This window comes from Anomaloglossus baeobatrachus, chromosome 6 (genome assembly GCF_048569485.1).
Source record: "Anomaloglossus baeobatrachus isolate aAnoBae1 chromosome 6, aAnoBae1.hap1, whole genome shotgun sequence".
NCBI classification, from domain to species: domain Eukaryota; kingdom Metazoa; phylum Chordata; class Amphibia; order Anura; family Aromobatidae; genus Anomaloglossus; species Anomaloglossus baeobatrachus.
This window is the reverse complement of record NC_134358.1, coordinates 578,131,241-578,151,681: the sequence shown is the minus strand read 5'-3', so window position 1 is coordinate 578,151,681 and position 20,441 is coordinate 578,131,241. Positions and strand designations below refer to the sequence as shown.

The 20,441-nt window shown below is 54.6% G+C and overlaps 1 protein-coding gene across 19 annotated transcripts in view; it reads left to right on the top strand.

The window, feature by feature from the left end:
- Positions 1–20,441, top strand: part of OBSCN (obscurin, cytoskeletal calmodulin and titin-interacting RhoGEF) — an 882,373-nt gene that overhangs the window by 397,348 nt on the left and 464,584 nt on the right. For 15 of the 19 annotated variants that reach the window (XM_075315914.1, XM_075315911.1, XM_075315913.1 and 12 more), the window contains one exon: positions 20,089–20,361. The exons of the other annotated variants lie outside the window; for them this stretch is intronic. In XM_075315914.1, coding sequence (XP_075172029.1) covers positions 20,089–20,361 — 273 coding nt within the window. The remainder of the gene's footprint in view (positions 1–20,088; positions 20,362–20,441) is intronic. 19 annotated transcript variants of the gene reach the window in all.

The window sequence follows — 20,441 nt, the reverse complement described above, 5'->3', positions numbered from 1 at the left end:
TATAGATGAGGGCACACCCCACTGACCTATGTAGAGCACACTGAGCGCCCCCTGCTGTCAGTATAGATGAGGGCTCACCCCACTGACCTATGTAGATCACACTAAGCGCCCCCTGCTGTCAGTATAGATGAGGGCTCACCCCACTGACCTATGTAGATCACACTGAGCGCCCCCTGCTGTCAGTATAGATGAGGGCACACCCCACTGACCTATGTAGATCACACTGAGCGCCCCCTGCTGTCAGTATAGATGAGGGGTCACCCCACTGACCTATATAGATCACACTGAGCGCCCCCTGCTGTCAGTATAGATGAGGGCACACCCCACTGACCTATGTAGATCACACTGAGCGCCCCCTGCTGTCAGTATAGATGAGGGCACACCCCACTGACCTATATAGATCACACTGAGCGCCCCCTGCTGTCAGTATAGATGAGAGCACACCCCACTGACCTATGTAGATCACACTGAGCGCCCCCTGCTGTCAGTATAGATGAGGGCTCACCCCACTGACCTATGTAGATCACACTGAGCGCCCCCTGCTGTCAGTATAGATGAGGGGTCACCCCACTGACCTATGTAGATCACACTGAGCGCCCCCTGGTGTCAGTATAGATGAGGCACACCCCACTGACCTATGTAGATCACACTGAGCGCCCCCTGGTGTCAGTATAGATGAGGGCACACCCCACTGACCTATGTAGATCACACTGAGCGCCCCCTGCTGTCAGTACAGATGAGGGCACACCCCACTGACCTATGTAGATCACACTGAGCGCCCCCTGCTGTCAGTATAGATGAGGGCTCACCCCACTGACCTATGTAGATAACACTGAGCGCCCCCTGCTGTCAGTATAGATGAGGGCTCACCCCACTGACCTATGTAGATCACACTGAGCGCCCCCTGCTGTCAGTATAGATGAGGGCACACCCCACTGACCTATGTAGATCACACTGAGCGCCCCCTGCTGTCAGTATAGATGAGGGCTCACCCCACTGACCTATGTAGATCACACTGAGCGCCTCCTGCTGTCAGTATAGATGAGGGCTCACCCCACTGACCTATGTAGATCACACTGAGCGCCCCCTGCTGTCAGTATAGATGAGGGCACACCCCACTGACCTATGTAGATCACACTGAGCGCCCCCTGCTGTCAGTATAGATGAGGGCTCACCCCACTGACCTATATAGATGACACTGAGCGCCCCCTGCTGTCAGTATAGATGAGGGCACACCCCACTGACCTATATAGATCACACTGAGCGCCCCCTGCTGTCAGTATAGATGAGAGCACACCCCACTGACCTATGTAGAGCACACTGAGCGCCCCCTGCTGTCAGTATAGATGAGGGCACACCCCACTGACCTATGTAGATCACACTGAGCGCCCCCTGCTGTCAGTATAGATGAGGGCTCACCCCACTGACCTATGTAGATCACACTGAGCGCCCCCTGCTGTCAGTATAGATGAGAGCACACCCCACTGACCTATGTAGATCACACTGAGCGCCCCCTGCTGTCAGTATAGATGAGGGCACACCCCACTGACCTATATAGATCACACTGAGCGCCCCCTGCTGTCAGTATAGATGAGGGCTCACCCCACTGACCTATGTAGATCACACTGAGCACCCCCTGCTGTCAGTATAGATGAGGGCTCACCCCACTGACCTATGTAGATAACACTGAGCGCCCCCTGCTGTCAGTATAGATGAGGGCTCACCCCACTGACCTATGTAGATCACACTGAGCGCCCCCTGCTGTCAGTATAGATGAGGGCACACCCCACTGACCTATGTAGATCACACTGAGCGCCCCCTGCTGTCAGTATAGATGAGGGCTCACCCCACTGACCTATGTAGATCACACTGAGCGCCTCCTGCTGTCAGTATAGATGAGGGCTCACCCCACTGACCTATGTAGATCACACTGAGCGCCCCCTGCTGTCAGTATAGATGAGGGCACACCCCACTGACCTATGTAGATCACACTGAGCGCCCCCTGCTGTCAGTATAGATGAGGGCTCACCCCACTGACCTATATAGATCACACTGAGCGCCCCCTGCTGTCAGTATAGATGAGGGCACACCCCACTGACCTATATAGATCACACTGAGCGCCCCCTGCTGTCAGTATAGATGAGGGCACACCCCACTGACCTATGTAGATCACACTGAGCGCCCCCTGCTGTCAGTATAGATGAGGGCACACCCCACTGACCTATGTAGATCACACTGAGCGCCCCCTGCTGTCAGTATAGATGAGGCACACCCCACTGACCTATGTAGAGCACACTGAGCGCCCCCTGCTGTCAGTATAGATGAGGGCTCACCCCACTGACCTATGTAGATCACACTGAGCGCCCCCTGCTGTCAGTATAGATGAGGGCACACCCCACTGACCTATGTAGATCACACTGAGCGCCCCCTGCTGTCAGTATAGATGAGGGCTCACCCCACTGACCTATATAGATCACACTGAGCGCCCCCTGCTGTCAGTATAGATGAGGGCACACCCCACTGACCTATATAGATCACACTGAGCGCCCCCTGCTGTCAGTATAGATGAGGGCACACCCCACTGACCTATGTAGATCACACTGAGCGCCCCCTGCTGTCAGTATAGATGAGGGCACACCCCACTGACCTATGTAGATCACACTGAGTGCCCCCTGCTGTCAGTATAGATGAGAGCACACCCCACTGACCTATGTAGAGCACACTGAGCGCCCCCTGCTGTCAGTATAGATGAGGGCACACCCCACTGACCTATGTAGATCACACTGAGCGCCCCCTGCTGTCAGTATAGATGAGGCACACCCCACTGACCTATGTAGATCACACTGAGCGCCCCCTGCTGTCAGTACAGATGAGGGCACACCCCACTGACCTATGTAGATCACACTGAGCGCCCCCTGGTGTCAGTATAGATGAGAGCACACCCCACTGACCTATGTAGATCACACTGAGCGCCCCCTGCTGTCAGTATAGATGAGGGCTCACCCCACTGACCTATGTAGATCACACTGAGCGCCCCCTGCTGTCAGTATAGATGAGGGCACACCCCACTGACCTATGTAGATCACACTGAGCGCCCCCTGCTGTCAGTATAGATGAGGGCTCACCCCACTGACCTATGTAGATCACACTGAGCGCCTCCTGCTGTCAGTATAGATGAGGGCTCACCCCACTGACCTATGTAGATCACACTGAGCGCCCCCTGCTGTCAGTATAGATGAGGGCACACCCCACTGACCTATGTAGATCACACTGAGCGCCCCCTGCTGTCAGTATAGATGAGGGCTCACCCCACTGACCTATATAGATCACACTGAGCGCCCCCTGCTGTCAGTATAGATGAGGGCACACCCCACTGACCTATATAGATCACACTGAGCGCCCCCTGCTGTCAGTATAGATGAGGGCACACCCCACTGACCTATGTAGATCACACTGAGCGCCCCCTGCTGTCAGTATAGATGAGGGCACACCCCACTGACCTATGTAGATCACACTGAGCGCCCCCTGCTGTCAGTATAGATGAGGCACACCCCACTGACCTATGTAGAGCACACTGAGCGCCCCCTGCTGTCAGTATAGATGAGGGCTCACCCCACTGACCTATGTAGATCACACTGAGCGCCCCCTGCTGTCAGTATAGATGAGGGCACACCCCACTGACCTATGTAGATCACACTGAGCGCCCCCTGCTGTCAGTATAGATGAGGGCTCACCCCACTGACCTATATAGATCACACTGAGCGCCCCCTGCTGTCAGTATAGATGAGGGCACACCCCACTGACCTATATAGATCACACTGAGCGCCCCCTGCTGTCAGTATAGATGAGGGCACACCCCACTGACCTATGTAGATCACACTGAGCGCCCCCTGCTGTCAGTATAGATGAGGGCACACCCCACTGACCTATGTAGATCACACTGAGTGCCCCCTGCTGTCAGTATAGATGAGAGCACACCCCACTGACCTATGTAGAGCACACTGAGCGCCCCCTGCTGTCAGTATAGATGAGGGCACACCCCACTGACCTATGTAGATCACACTGAGCGCCCCCTGCTGTCAGTATAGATGAGGCACACCCCACTGACCTATGTAGATCACACTGAGCGCCCCCTGCTGTCAGTACAGATGAGGGCACACCCCACTGACCTATGTAGATCACACTGAGCGCCCCCTGGTGTCAGTATAGATGAGAGCACACCCCACTGACCTATGTAGATCACACTGAGCGCCCCCTGCTGTCAGTATAGATGAGAGCACACCCCACTGACCTATGTAGATCACACTGAGCGCCCCCTGCTGTCAGTATAGATGAGGGCACACCCCACTGACCTATGTAGATCACACTGAGCGCCCCCTGCTGTCAGTATAGATAGGGCACACCCCACTGACCTATGTAGATCACACTGAGCGCCCCCTGCTGTCAGTATAGATGAGGGCACACCCCACTGACCTATGTAGATCACACTGAGCGCCCCCTGCTGTCAGTATAGATGAGGCTCACCCCACTGACCTATGTAGATCACACTGAGCGCCCCCTGGTGTCAGTATAGATGAGGGCTCACCCCACTGACCTATGTAGATCACACTGAGCGCCCCCTGGTGTCAGTATAGATGAGGGGTCACCCCACTGACCTATATAGATCACACTGAGCGCCCCCTGCTGTCAGTATAGATGAGGGGTCACCCCACTGACCTATGTAGATCACACTGAGCGCCCCCTGCTGTCAGTATAGATGAGGGCACACCCCACTGACCTATGTAGATCACACTGAGCGCCCCCTGCTGTCAGTATAGATGAGGGCACACCCCACTGACCTATGTAGATCACACTGAGCGCCCCCTGCTGTCAGTATAGATGAGGGCACACCCCACTGACCTATGTAGATCACACTGAGCGCCCCCTGCTGTCAGTATAGATGAGGGCACACCCCACTGACTTATGTAGATCACACTGAGCGCCCCCTGCTGTCAGTATAGATGAGGGCACACCCCACTGACCTATGTAGATCACACTGAGCGCCCCCTGCTGTCAGTATAGATGAGGGCACACCCCACTGACCTATGTAGATCACACTGAGCGCCCCCTGCTGTCAGTACAGATGAGGGCACACCCCACTGACCTATGTAGATCACACTGAGCGCCCCCTGCTGTCAGTATAGATGAGGGCTCACCCCACTGACCTATGTAGATCACACTGAGCGCCCCCTGCTGTCAGTATAGATGAGGCACACCCCACTGACCTATATAGATCACACTGAGCGCCCCCTGCTGTCAGTATAGATGAGGGCACACTCCACTGACCTATGTAGAGCACACTGAGCGCCCCCTGCTGTCAGTATAGATGAGGGCACACTCCACTGACCTATGTAGATCACACTGAGCGCCCCCTGCTGTCAGTATAGATGAGGGCACACCCCATTGACCTATGTAGATCACACTGAGCGCCCCCTGCTGTCAGTATAGATGAGGGCACACCCCACTGACTTATGTAGATCACACTGAGCGCCCCCTGCTGTCAGTATAGATGAGGGCACACCCCACTGACCTATGTAGATCACACTGAGCGCCCCCTGCTGTCAGTATAGATGAGGGCACACCCCACTGACCTATGTAGATCACACTGAGCGCCCCCTGCTGTCAGTATAGATGAGGGGTCACCCCACTGACCTATGTAGATCACACTGAGCGCCCCCTGCTGTCAGTATAGATGAGAGCACACCCCACTGACCTATGTAGATCACACTGAGCGCCCCCTGCTGTCAGTATAGATGAGGACACACCCCACTGACCTATGTAGATCACACTGAGCGCCCCCTGCTGTCAGAATAGATGAGGGCACACCCCACTGACCTATGTAGATCACACTGAGCGCCCCCTGGTGTCAGTATAGATGAGGGCACACCCCACTGACCTATGTAGATCACACTGAGCGCCCCCTGCTGTCAGTATAGATGAGGGCTCACCCCACTGACCTATGTAGATCACACTGAGCGCCCCCTGCTGTCAGTATAGATGAGGCACACCCCACTGACCTAGATAGATCACACTGAGCGCCCCCTGCTGTCAGTATAGATGAGGGGTCACCCCACTGACCTATGTAGATCACACTGAGCGCCCCCTGCTGTCAGTATAGATGAGGGGTCACCCCACTGACCTATGTAGATCACACTGAGCGCCCCCTGCTGTCAGTATAGATGAGGGCACACCCCACTGACCTATGTAGATCACACTGAGCGCCCCCTGCTGTCAGTATAGATGAGAGCACACCCCACTGACCTATGTAGAGCACACTGAGCGCCCCCTGCTGTCAGTATAGATGAGGGCACACTCCACTGACCTATGTAGATCACACTGAGCGCCCCCTGCTGTCAGTATAGATGAGGGCACACCCCACTGACCTATGTAGATCACACTGAGCGCCCCCTGCTGTCAGTATAGATGAGGGCACACCCCACTGACCTATGTAGATCACACTGAGCGCCCCCTGCTGTCAGTATAGATGAGGGCACACCCCACTGACCTATGTAGATCACACTGAGCGCCCCCTGCTGTCAGTACAGATGAGGGCACACCCCACTGACCTATGTAGATCACACTGAGCGCCCCCTGCTGTCAGTATAGATGAGGGCACACCCCACTGACCTATGTAGATCACACTGAGCGCCCCCTGGTGTCAGTATAGATGAGGGCACACCCCACTGACCTATGTAGATCACACTGAGCGCCCCCTGCTGTCAGTATAGATGAGGGCACACCCCACTGATCTATGTAGATCACACTGAGCGCCCCCTGCTGTCAGTATAGATGAGGGCACACCCCACTGACCTAGATAGATCACACTGAGCGCCCCCTGCTGTCAGTATAGATGAGGGCACACCCCACTGACCTATGTAGATCACACTGAGCGCCCCCTGGTGTCAGTATAGATGAGGGCACACCCCACTGACCTATGTAGATCACACTGAGCGCCCCCTGCTGTCAGTATAGATGAGGGCACACCCCACTGATCTATGTAGATCACACTGAGCGCCCCCTGCTGTCAGTATAGATGAGGGCACACCCCACTGACCTATGTAGATCACACTGAGCGCCCCCTGCTGTCAGTATAGATGAGGGCACACCCCACTGATCTATGTAGATCACACTGAGCGCCCCCTGCTGTCAGTATAGATGAGGCACACCCCACTGACCTATGTAGATCACACTGAGCGCCCCCTGCTGTCAGTATAGATGAGGGCACACCCCACTGACCTATGTAGATCACACTGAGCGCCCCCTGCTGTCAGTATAGATGAGGCACACCCCACTGACCTATGTAGATCACACTGAGCGCCCCCTGGTGTCAGTATAGATGAGGGCACACCCCACTGACCTATGTAGATCACACTGAGCGCCCCCTGCTGTCAGTATAGATGAGGGGTCACCCCACTGACCTATGTAGATCACACTGAGCGCCCCCTGCTGTCAGTATAGATGAGGGCACACCCCACTGACCTATGTAGATCACACTGAGCGCCCCCTGGTGTCAGTATAGATGAGGGCACACCCCACTGACCTATGTAGATCACACTGAGCGCCCCCTGCTGTCAGTATAGATGAGGGCACACCCCACTGACCTATGTAGATCACACTGAGCGCCCCCTGCTGTCAGTATAGATGAGGGCTCACCCCACTGACCTATGTAGATAACACTGAGCGCCCCCTGCTGTCAGTATAGATGAGGCACACCCCACTGACCTATGTAGATCACACTGAGCGCCCCCTGCTGTCAGTATAGATGAGGGCACACCCCACTGACCTATGTAGATCACACTGAGCGCCCCCTGCTGTCAGTATAGATGAGGGCACACCCCACTGACCTATGTAGATCACACTGAGCGCCCCCTGCTGTCAGTATAGATGAGGGCTCACCCCACTGACCTATGTAGATCACACTAAGCGCCCCCTGCTGTCAGTATAGATGAGGGCTCACCCCACTGACCTATGTAGATCACACTGAGCGCCCCCTGCTGTCAGTATAGATGAGGGCACACCCCACTGACCTATGTAGATCACACTGAGCGCCCCCTGGTGTCAGTATAGATGAGGGCACACCCCACTGACCTATGTAGATCACACTGAGCGCCCCCTGCTGTCAGTATAGATGAGGCACACCCCACTGACCTAGATAGATCACACTGAGCGCCCCCTGCTGTCAGTATAGATGAGGGGTCACCCCACTGACCTATGTAGATCACACTGAGCGCCCCCTGCTGTCAGTATAGATGAGGGGTCACCCCACTGACCTATGTAGATCACACTGAGCGCCCCCTGCTGTCAGTATAGATGAGGGCACACCCCACTGACCTATGTAGATCACACTGAGCGCCCCCTGCTGTCAGTATAGATGAGGCACACCCCACTGACCTATGTAGATCACACTGAGCGCCCCCTGCTGTCAGTATAGATGAGGGCACACCCCACTGACCTATGTAGATCACACTGAGCGCCCCCTGCTGTCAGTATAGATGAGGGCACACCCCACTGACCTATGTAGATCACACTGAGCGCCCCCTGGTGTCAGTATAGATGAGGGCACACCCCACTGACCTATGTAGATCACACTGAGCGCTCCCTGCTGTCAGTATAGATGAGGGCACACCCCACTGACCTAGATAGATCACACTGAGCGCCCCCTGCTGTCAGTATAGATGAGGGCACACCCCCACTGACCTATGTAGAGCACACTGAGCGCCCCCTGCTGTCAGTATAGATGAGGGCTCAACCCACTGACCTATGTAGATCACACTGAGCGCCCCCTGGTGTCAGTATAGATGAGGGCACACCCCACTGACCTAGATAGATCACACTGAGCGCCCCCTGCTGTCAGTATAGATGAGGGCACACCCCACTGACCTATGTAGATCACACTGAGCGCCCCCTGCTGTCAGTATAGATGAGGCACACCCCACTGACCTATGTAGATCACACTGAGCGCCCCCTGCTGTCAGTATAGATGAGGGGTCACCCCACTGACCTATGTAGATCACACTGAGCGCCCCCTGCTGTCAGTATAGATGAGGCACACCCCACTGACCTATATAGATCACACTGAGCGCCCCCTGCTGTCAGTATAGATGAGGGCTCACCCCACTGACCTATGTAGATCACACTGAGCGCCCCCTGCTGTCAGTATAGATGAGGGCACACCCCACTGACCTATGTAGATCACACTGAGCGCCCCCTGCTGTCAGTATAGATGAGGGCACACTCCACTGACCTATGTAGATCACACTGAGCGCCCCCTGCTGTCAGTATAGATGAGGGCTCACCCCACTGACCTATGTAGATCACACTGAGCGCCCCCTGGTGTCAGTATAGATGAGGGCTCACCCCACTGACCTATGTAGATCACACTGAGCGCCCCCTGCTGTCAGTATAGATGAGGGCTCACCCCACTGACCTATGTAGATAACACTGAGCGCCCCCTGCTGTCAGTATAGATGAGGGGTCACCCCACTGACCTATGTAGATCACACTGAGCGCCCCCTGCTGTCAGTATAGATGAGGGCACACCCCACTGACCTATGTAGATCACACTGAGCGCCCCCTGCTGTCAGTATAGATGAGGGCACACCCCACTGACCTATGTAGATCACACTGAGCGCCCCCTGCTGTCAGTATAGATGAGGGCACACCCCACTGACCTATGTAGATCACACTGAGCGCCCCCTGGTGTCAGTATAGATGAGGGCTCACCCCACTGACCTATGTAGATCACACTGAGCGCCCCCTGCTGTCAGTATAGATGAGGGGTCACCCCACTGACCTATGTAGATCACACTGAGCGCCCCCTGCTGTCAGTATAGATGAGGGCACACCCCACTGACCTATGTAGATCACACTGAGCGCCCCCTGGTGTCAGTATAGATGAGGGCTCACCCCACTGACCTATGTAGATCACACTGAGCGCCCCCTGCTGTCAGTATAGATAGGGCACACCCCACTGACCTATGTAGATCACACTGAGCGCCCCCTGCTGTCAGTATAGATGAGGGGTCACCCCACTGACCTATGTAGATCACACTGAGCGCCCCCTGCTGTCAGTATAGATGAGGGCACACCCCACTGACCTATGTAGATCACACTGAGCGCCCCCTGCTGTCAGTATAGATGAGGGCACACCCCACTGACCTATGTAGATCACACTGAGCGCCCCCTGCTGTCAGTATAGATAGGGCACACCCCACTGACCTATGTAGATAACACTGAGCGCCCCCTGCTGTCAGTATAGATGAGGGCACACCCCACTGACCTATGTAGAGCACACTGAGCGCCCCCTGCTGTCAGTATAGGTGAGGGCTCACCCCACTGACCTATGTAGATCACACTGAGCGCCCCCTGCTGTCAGTATAGATGAGGGCACACCCCACTGACCTATGTAGATCACACTGAGCGCCCCCTGCTGTCAGTATAGATGAGGCTCACCCCACTGACCTATGTAGATCACACTGAGCGCCCCCTGCTGTCAGTATAGATGAGGGCACACCCCACTGACCTATGTAGATCACACTGAGCGCCCCCTGCTGTCAGTATAGATGAGGGCTCACCCCACTGACCTATGTAGATCACACTGAGCGCCCCCTGCTGTCAGTATAGATGAGGGCACACCCCACTGACCTATGTAGATCATACTGAGCGCCCCCTGCTGTCAGTATAGATGAGGGCACACCCCACTGACCTATGTAGATCACACTGAGCGCCCCCTGCTGTCAGTATAGATAGGGCACACCCCACTGACCTATGTAGATCACACTGAGCGCCCCCTGCTGTCAGTATAGATGAGGGCTCACCCCACTGACCTATGTAGATCACACTGAGCGCCCCCTGCTGTCAGTATAGATGAGGGGTCACCCCACTGACCTATGTAGATCACACTGAGCGCCCCCTGGTGTCAGTATAGATGAGGGCACACCCCACTGACCTATGTAGATCACACTGAGCGCCCCCTGGTGTCAGTATAGATGAGGGCACACCCCACTGACCTATGTAGATCACACTGAGCGCCCCCTGCTGTCAGTATAGATAGGGCACACCCCACTGACCTATGTAGAGCACACTGAGCGCCCCCTGCTGTCAGTATAGATGAGGGGTCACCCCACTGACCTATGTAGATCACACTGAGCACCCCCTGCTGTCAGTATAGATGAGGGCTCACCCCACTGACCTATGTAGATCACACTGAGCGCCCCCTGCTGTCAGTATAGATAGGGCACACTCCACTGACCTATGTAGAGCACACTGAGCGCCCCCTGCTGTCAGTATAGATGAGGGCTCACCCCACTGACCTAGATAGATCACACTGAGCGCCCCCTGCTGTCAGTATAGATAGGGCACACTCCACTGACCTATGTAGATCACACTGAGCGCCCCCTGGTGTCAGTATAGATGAGGGCTCACCCCACTGACCTAGATAGATCACACTGAGCGCCCCCTGCTGTCAGTATAGATGAGGGCACACCCCACTGACCTATGTAGATCACACTGAGCGCCCCCTGCTGTCAGTATAGATAGGGCACACCCCACTGACCTATGTAGAGCACACTGAGCGCCCCCTGCTGTCAGTATAGATGAGGGGTCACCCCACTGACCTATGTAGATCACACTGAGCGCCCCCTGCTGTCAGTATAGATGAGGGGTCACCCCACTGACCTATGTAGATCACACTGAGCGCCCCCTGGTGTCAGTATAGATGAGGGCACACCCCACTGACCTATGTAGATCACACTGAGCGCCCCCTGGTGTCAGTATAGATGAGGGCACACCCCACTGACCTATGTAGATCACACTGAGCGCCCCCTGCTGTCAGTATAGATAGGGCACACCCCACTGACCTATGTAGAGCACACTGAGCGCCCCCTGCTGTCAGTATAGATGAGGGGTCACCCCACTGACCTATGTAGATCACACTGAGCACCCCCTGCTGTCAGTATAGATGAGGGCTCACCCCACTGACCTATGTAGATCACACTGAGCGCCCCCTGCTGTCAGTATAGATAGGGCACACTCCACTGACCTATGTAGAGCACACTGAGCGCCCCCTGCTGTCAGTATAGATGAGGGCTCACCCCACTGACCTAGATAGATCACACTGAGCGCCCCCTGCTGTCAGTATAGATAGGGCACACTCCACTGACCTATGTAGATCACACTGAGCGCCCCCTGGTGTCAGTATAGATGAGGGCTCACCCCACTGACCTATGTAGATCACACTGAGCGCCCCCTGCTGTCAGTATAGATGAGGGCACACCCCACTGACCTATGTAGATCACACTGAGCGCCCCCTGCTGTCAGTATAGATAGGGCACACCCCACTGACCTATGTAGAGCACACTGAGCGCCCCCTGCTGTCAGTATAGATGAGGGGTCACCCCACTGACCTATGTAGATCACACTGAGCGCCCCCTGCTGTCAGTATAGATGAGGGCTCACCCCACTGACCTATGTAGATCACACTGAGCGCCCCCTGCTGTCAGTATAGATGAGGGCACACCCCACTGACCTATGTAGATCACACTGAGCGCCCCCTGCTGTCAGTATAGATGAGGGGTCACCCCACTGACCTATGTAGATTACACTGAGCGCCCCCTGCTGTCAGTATAGATGAGGGCTCACCCCACTGACCTATGTAGATCACACTGAGCGCCCCCTGCTGTCAGTATAGATGAGGGCACACCCCACTGACCTATGTAGATAACACTGAGCGCCCCCTGCTGTCAGTATAGATGAGGGCTCACCCCACTGACCTATGTAGATCACACTGAGCGCCCCCTGCTGTCAGTATAGATGAGGGCTCACCCCACTGACCTATGTAGATAACACTGAGCGCCCCCTGCTGTCAGTATAGATAGGGCACACCCCACTGACCTATGTAGATAACACTGAGCGCCCCCTGCTGTCAGTATAGATGAGGGCACACCCCACTGACCTATGTAGATCACACTGAGCGCCCCCTGCTGTCAGTATAGATGAGGGCACACCCCACTGACCTATGTAGATCATACTGAGCGCCCCCTGCTGTCAGTATAGATGAGGGCACACCCCACTGACCTATGTAGATCACACTGAGCGCCCCCTGCTGTCAGTATAGATGAGGGCACACTCCACTGACCTATGTAGATCACACTGAGCGCCCCCTGCTGTCAGTATAGATGAGGGCACACCCCACTGACCTATGTAGATCACACTGAGCGCCCCCTGCTGTCAGTATAGATAGGGCACACCCCATTGACCTATGTAGATCACACTGAGCACCCCCTGCTGTCAGTATAGATGAGGGCTCACCCCACTGACCTATGTAGATCACACTGAGCGCCCCCTGCTGTCAGTATAGATGAGGGGTCACCCCACTGACCTATGTAGATCACACTGAGCGCCCCCTGGTGTCAGTATAGATGAGGGCACACCCCACTGACCTATGTAGATCACACTGAGCGCCCCCTGCTGTCAGTATAGATGAGGGCACACCCCACTGACCTATGTAGATCACACTGAGCGCCCCCTGGTGTCAGTATAGATGAGGGCACACCCCACTGACCTATGTAGAGCACACTGAGCGCCCCCTGCTGTCAGTATAGATGAGGGCACACCCCACTGACCTATGTAGATCACACTGAGCGCCCCCTGCTGTCAGTATAGATGAGGGCACACCCCACTGACCTATGTAGATCACACTGAGCGCCCCCTGCTGTCAGTATAGATGAGGGCACACCCCACTGACCTATGTAGATAACACTGAGCGCCCCCTGCTGTCAGTATAGATGAGGGCACACCCCACTGACCTATGTAGATCACACTGAGCGCCCCCTGGTGTCAGTATAGATGAGGGCACACCCCACTGACCTATGTAGATCACACTGAGCGCCCCCTGCTGTCAGTATAGATGAGGGCACACCCCACTGACCTATGTAGATCACACTGAGCGCCCCCTGCTGTCAGTATAGATGAGGGCACACCCCACTGACCTAGATAGATCACACTGAGCGCCCCCTGCTGTCAGTATAGATGAGGGCACACCCCACTGACCTATGTAGATCACACTGAGCGCCCCCTGCTGTCAGTATAGATGAGGGCACACCCCACTGACCTATGTAGATCACACTGAGCGCCCCCTGCTGTCAGTATAGATGAGGGCTCACCCCACTGACCTAGATAGATCACACTGAGCGCCCCCTGCTGTCAGTATAGATGAGGGCACACCCCACTGACCTATGTAGATCACACTGAGCGCCCCCTGGTGTCAGTATAGATGAGGGCACACCCCACTGACCTATGTAGATCACACTGAGCGCCCCCTGCTGTCAGTATAGATGAGGGCTCACCCCACTGACCTATGTAGATCACACTGAGCGCCCCCTGCTGTCAGTATAGATGAGGGCTTACCCCACTGACCTATGTAGATCACACTGAGCGCCCCCTGCTGTCAGTACAGATGAGGGCACACCCCACTGACCTATGTAGATCACACTGAGCGCCCCCTGCTGTCAGTATAGATGAGGGCACACCCCACTGACCTATGTAGATCACACTGAGCGCCCCCTGCTGTCAGTATAGATGAGGGCACACTTCACTGACCTATGTAGAGCACACTGAGCGCCCCCTGCTGTCAGTATAGATGAGGGCACACCCCACTGACCTATGTAGATCACACTGAGCGCCCCCTGGTGTCAGTATAGATGAGGGCACACCCCACTGACCTATGTAGATCACACTGAGCGCCCCCTGCTGTCAGTATAGATGAGGGCTCACCCCACTGACCTATGTAGATCACACTGAGCGCCCCCTGCTGTCAGTATAGATGAGGGCACACCCCACTGACCTATGTAGATCACACTGAGCGCCCCCTGCTGTCAGTATAGATGAGGGCACACCCCACTGACCTATGTAGATCACACTGAGCGCCCCCTGCTGTCAGTATAGATGAGGCACACCCCACTGACCTATGTAGATCACACTGAGCGCCCCCTGCTGTCAGTATAGATGAGGGCACACCCCACTGATCTATGTAGATCACACTGAGCGCCCCCTGCTGTCAGTATAGATGAGGCACACCCCACTGACCTATGTAGATCACACTGAGCGCCCCCTGCTGTCAGTATAGATGAGGGCACACCCCACTGACCTATGTAGATCACACTGAGCGCCCCCTGCTGTCAGTATAGATGAGGCACACCCCACTGACCTATGTAGATCACACTGAGCGCCCCCTGCTGTCAGTATAGATGAGGCACACCCCACTGACCTATGTAGATCACACTGAGCGCCCCCTGCTGTCAGTATAGATGAGGGCTCACCCCACTGACCTATGTAGATCACACTGAGCGCCCCCTGCTGTCAGTATAGATGAGGGCACACTCCACTGACCTATGTAGATCACACTGAGCGCCCCCTGGTGTAAGCGAACCCTAAATGGGAGAGGAGTCCTGATGGTCTGGTGATGTTTATGGGCAGTCTATAGTGGTCTGGTGGAGTCTATGGGCGGTGTATAGTGGTCTCGTGGTGTCTATGGGCGGTCTATAATGGTCTGGTGGTGTCTATGGGCGGTCTATAGTGGTCTGGTGGTGTTTATGGGCGGTCTATAGTGGTCTGGTGGTGTCTATGGACGGTCTATAGTGGTCTGGTGGTGTCTATGGGCAGTGTATAGTGGTCTGGTGGTGTCTATGGGCGGTCTATAGTGGTCTGGTGGTGTTTATGGGCGGTGTATAGTGGTCTGGTGGTGTCTATGGGCTGTCTATAGTGGTTTGGTGGAGTCTATGGGCGGTGTATAGTGGTCTGGTGGTGTCTATGGACGATCTATAGTGGTCTGGTGGTGTCTATGGGCAGTCTATAGTGGTCTGGTGGCGTCTATGGGCGGTCTATAGTGGTCTGGTGGTGTCTATGGGCGGTCTATAGTGGTCTGGTGGTGTTTATGGGCGGTGTATAGTGGTCTGGTGGTATCTATGGACGGTCTATAGTGGTCTGGTGGTGTCTATGGGCGGTGTATTGTGGTCTGGTGGTGTCTATGGGCGGTGTATTGTGGTCTGGTGGTGTCTATGGGCGGTGTATAGTGGTCTGGTGGTGTCTATGGGCGATCTATAGTGGTCTGGTGGTGTCTATGGGCAGTCTATAGTGGTCTGGTGGTGTCTATGGGCGGTGTATTGTGGTCTGGTGGTGTCTATGGGCAGTCTATAGTGGTCTGGTGGTGTCTATGGGCAGTCTATAGTGGTCTGGTGGTGTCTATGGGCGGTCTATAGTGGTCTGGTGGTGTCTATGGGCGGTGTATTGTGGTCTGGTGGTGTCTATGGGCGGTCTATAGTGGTCTGGTGGTGTCTATGGGCGGTGTATTGTGGTCTGGTGGTGTCTATGGGCAGTCTATAGTGGTCTGGTGGCGTCTATGGGCGGTCTATAGTGGTCTGGTGGTGTCTATGGGCGGTCTATAGTGGTCTGGTGGTGTCTATGGGCGGTCTATAGTGGTCTGGTGGTGTCTATGGGCGGTCTATAGTGGTCTGGTGGTGTCTATGGGCGGTCTATAGTGGTCTGGTGGTGTCTATGGGCGATCTATAGTGGTCTGGTGGTGTCTATGGGCGGTCTATAGTGGTCTGGTGGTGTCTATGGGCGATCTATAGTGGTCTGGTGGTGTCTATGGGCAGTCTATAGTGGTCTGGTGGTGTCTATGGGCAGTCTATAGTGGTCTGGTGGTGTCTATGGACAGTCTATAGTGGTCTGGTGGTGTCTATGGGCGGTCTATAGTGGTCTGGTGGTGTCTATGGGCGGTCTATAGTGGTCTGGTGGTGTCTATGGGCGATCTATAGTGGTCTGGTGGTGTCTATGGGCAGTCTATAGTGGTCTGGTGGTGTCTATGGGCGGTGTATTGTGGTCTGGTGGTGTCTATGGGCAGTCTATAGTGGTCTGGTGGTGTCTATGAGCGGTCTATAGTGGTCTGGTGGTGTCTATGGGCGGTCTATAGTGGTCTGGTGGTGTCTATGGGCGGTCTATAGTGGTCTGGTGGTGTCTATGGGCGGTCTATAGTGGTCTGGTGGTGTCTATGGGCAGTCTATAGTGGTCTGGTGGTGTCTATGGGCAGTCTATAGTGGTCTGGTGGTGTCTATGGGCGGTCTATAGTGGTCTGGTGGTGTCTATGGGCGGTCTATAGTGGTCTGGTGGTGTCTATGGGCGGTCTATAGTGGTCTGGTGGTGTCTATGGGCGGTCTATAGTGGTCTGGTGGTGTCTATGGGCGGTCTATAGTGGTCTGGGGCTTTCTATGGGCGGTCTATAGTGGTCTGGGGCTTTCTATGGGCAGTCTATAGGGGTCTGTCCGGCCGGTATGAATGTTTCTATAGCAGTCGGTCTATTTTCAGCCATTGGGTTTTGCCTGCTCGGCCGGTTCTGGTAGGATTGGCCCATATCCTCTCGTCCTTCGTCCTGTCTATATTTGATGACACTGTCTCATTTCTCTCCTCGGTCCCGGGAATCCTCACAGAGAGTAACTGTCTATTTTCAGCCGTTGGGTTCTGCCTGCTCGGCCGGTTCTGGTAGGATTGGCCCATATCCTCTCGTTCTTCGTCCTGTCTATATTTGATGACACTGTCTCATTTCTCTCCTCGGTCCCGGGAATCCTCACAGAGAGTGACTGTCTATTTTCAGCCGTTGGGTTCTGCTCGGCCGGTTCTGGTAGGATTGGCCCATATCCTCTCGTCCTTCGTCCTGTCTATATTTGATGACACTGTCTCATTTCTCTCCTCGGTCCCGGGAATCCTCACAGAGAGTAACTGTCTATTTTCAGCCGTTGGGTTCTCGCTGCTCGGCCGGTTCTGGTAGGATTGGCCCATATCCTCTCGTTCTTCGTCCTGTCTATATTTGATGACACTGTCTCATTTCTCTCCTCGGTCCCGGGAATCCTCACAGAGAGTGACTGTCTATTTTCAGCCGTTGGGTTCTGCCTGCTCTGCCGGTTCTGGTAGGATTGGCCCATATCCTCTCGTTCTTCGTCCTGTCTATATTTGATGACTCTCTCTCATTTCTCTCCTCGGTCCCGGGAATCCTCACAGAGAGTAACTGTCTATTTTCAGCCGTTGGGTTCTGCTCGGCCGGTTCTGGTAGGATTGGCCCATATCCTCTCGTTCTTCGTCCTGTCTATATTTGATGACACTGTCTCATTTCTCTCCTCGGTCCCGGGAATCCTCACAGAGAGTGACTGTCTATTTTCAGCCGTTGGGTTCTGCCTGCTCGGCCGGTTCTGGTAGGATTGGCCCATATCCTCTCGTCCTTCGTCCTGTCTATATTTGATGACTCTCTCTCATTTCTCTCCTCGGTCCCGGGAATCCTCACAGAGAGTGACTGTCTATTTTCAGCCGTTGGGTTCTGCCTGCTCGGCTGGTTCTGGTAGGATTGGCCCATATCCTCTCGTTCTTCGTCCTGTCTATATTTGATGACACTGTCTCATTTCTCTCCTCGGTCCCGGGAATCCTCACAGAGAGTGACTGTCTATTTTCAGCCGTTGGGTTCTGGCTGCTCGGCCGGTTCTGGTAGGATTGGCCCATATCCTCTCGTCCTTTGTCCTGTCTATATTTGATGACACTCTCTCATTTCTCTCTTCGGTCCCGGGAATCCTCACAGAGAGTAACTGTCTATTTTCAGCCGTTGGGTTCTGGCTGCTCGGCCGGTTCTGGTAGGATTGGCCCATATCCTCTCGTTCTTCGTCCTGTCTATATTTGATGACACTGTCTCATTTCTCTCCTCGGTCCCGGGAATCCTCACAGAGAGTAACTGTCTATTTTCAGCCGTTGGGTTCTGCCTGCTCGGCCGGTTCTGGTAGGATTGGCCCATTTCCTCTCGTCCTTCGTCCTGTCTATATTTGATGACTCTCTCTCATTTCTCTCCTCGGTCCCGGGAATCCTCACAGAGAGTAACTGTCTATTTTCAGCCGTTGGGTTCTGCTCTGCCGGCCGGTTCTGGTAGGATTGGCCCATATCCTCTCGTCCTTCGTCCTGTCTATATTTGATGACACTGTCTCATTTCTCTCCTCGGTCCCGGGAATCCTCACAGAGAGTAACTGTCTATTTTCAGCCGTTGGGTTCTGCTCTGCCGGCCGGTTCTGGTAGGATTGGCCCATATCCTCTCGTTCTTCGTCCTGTCTATATTTGATGACACTCTCTCATTTCTCTCCTCGGTCCCGGGAATCCTCACAGAGAGTAACTGTCTATTTTCAGCCGTTGGGTTCTGCCTGCTCGGCCGGTTCTGGTAGGATTGGCCCATATCCTCTCGTCCTTCGTCCTGTCTATATTTGATGACACTCTCTCATTTCTCTCCTCGGTCCCGGGAATCCTCACAGAGAGTAACTGTCTATTTTCAGCCGTTGGGTTTTGCCTGCTCGGCCGGTTCTGGTAGGATTGGCCCATATCCTCTCGTCCTTCGTCCTGTCTATATTTGATGACTCTCTCTCATTTCTCTCCTCGGTCCCGGGAATCCTCACAGAGAGTAACTGTCTATTTTCAGCCGTTGGGTTCTGGCTGCTCGGCCGGTTCTGGTAGGATTGGCCCATATCCTCTCGTTCTTCGTCCTGTCTATATTTGATGACACTCTCTCATTTCTCTCCTCGGTCCCGGGAATCCTCACAGAGAGTGACTGTCTATTTTCAGCCGTTGGGTTCTGCCTGCTCGGCCGGTTCTGGTAGGATTGGCCCATATCCTCTCGTCCTTCGTCCTGTCTATATTTGATGACACTGTCTCATTTCTCTCCTCGGTCCCGGGAATCCTCACAGAGAGTAACTGTCTATTTTCAGCCGTTGGGTTCTGGCTGCTCGGCCGGTTCTGGTAGGATTGGCCCATATCCTCTCGTCCTTCGTCCTGTCTATATTTGATGACTCTCTCTCATTTCTCTCCTCGGTCCCGGGAATCCTCACAGAGAGTAACTGTCTATTTTCAGCCGTTGGGTTTTGCCTGCTCGGCCGGTTCTGGTAGGATTGGCCCATATCCTCTCGTCCTTCGTCCTGTCTATATTTGATGACACTGTCTCATTTCTCTCCTCGGTCCCGGGAATCCTCACAGAGAGTGACTTAGAGGTAGTGACGGGCTTAAAGAACACGGATGTCTTTGCGGGGGAGACGGCCACGTTCTCCTGTGAGCTGTCCGGCCCGGATGTGTGGAACGTGCAGTGGTGGCTCGATGGTTCTCCGCTGCAGAACAGCCCCATGAACGAGATCTCAGTGCACAGAGGCAGAGTCCACACCTTAACCCTAAAAAACCTGGGGACCAATGACTCTGGCGTAGTCACCTTTAAAGCCGGCGCCCTCACATCTACCGCTAAACTCTTAATCAAAGGTATTTAAAAGGACTAACCCGACTAAGAGCGGCTCCACTGCCTCCGGTGTTCGCCCTCGCTGGAATCCACTCCTGGGCCA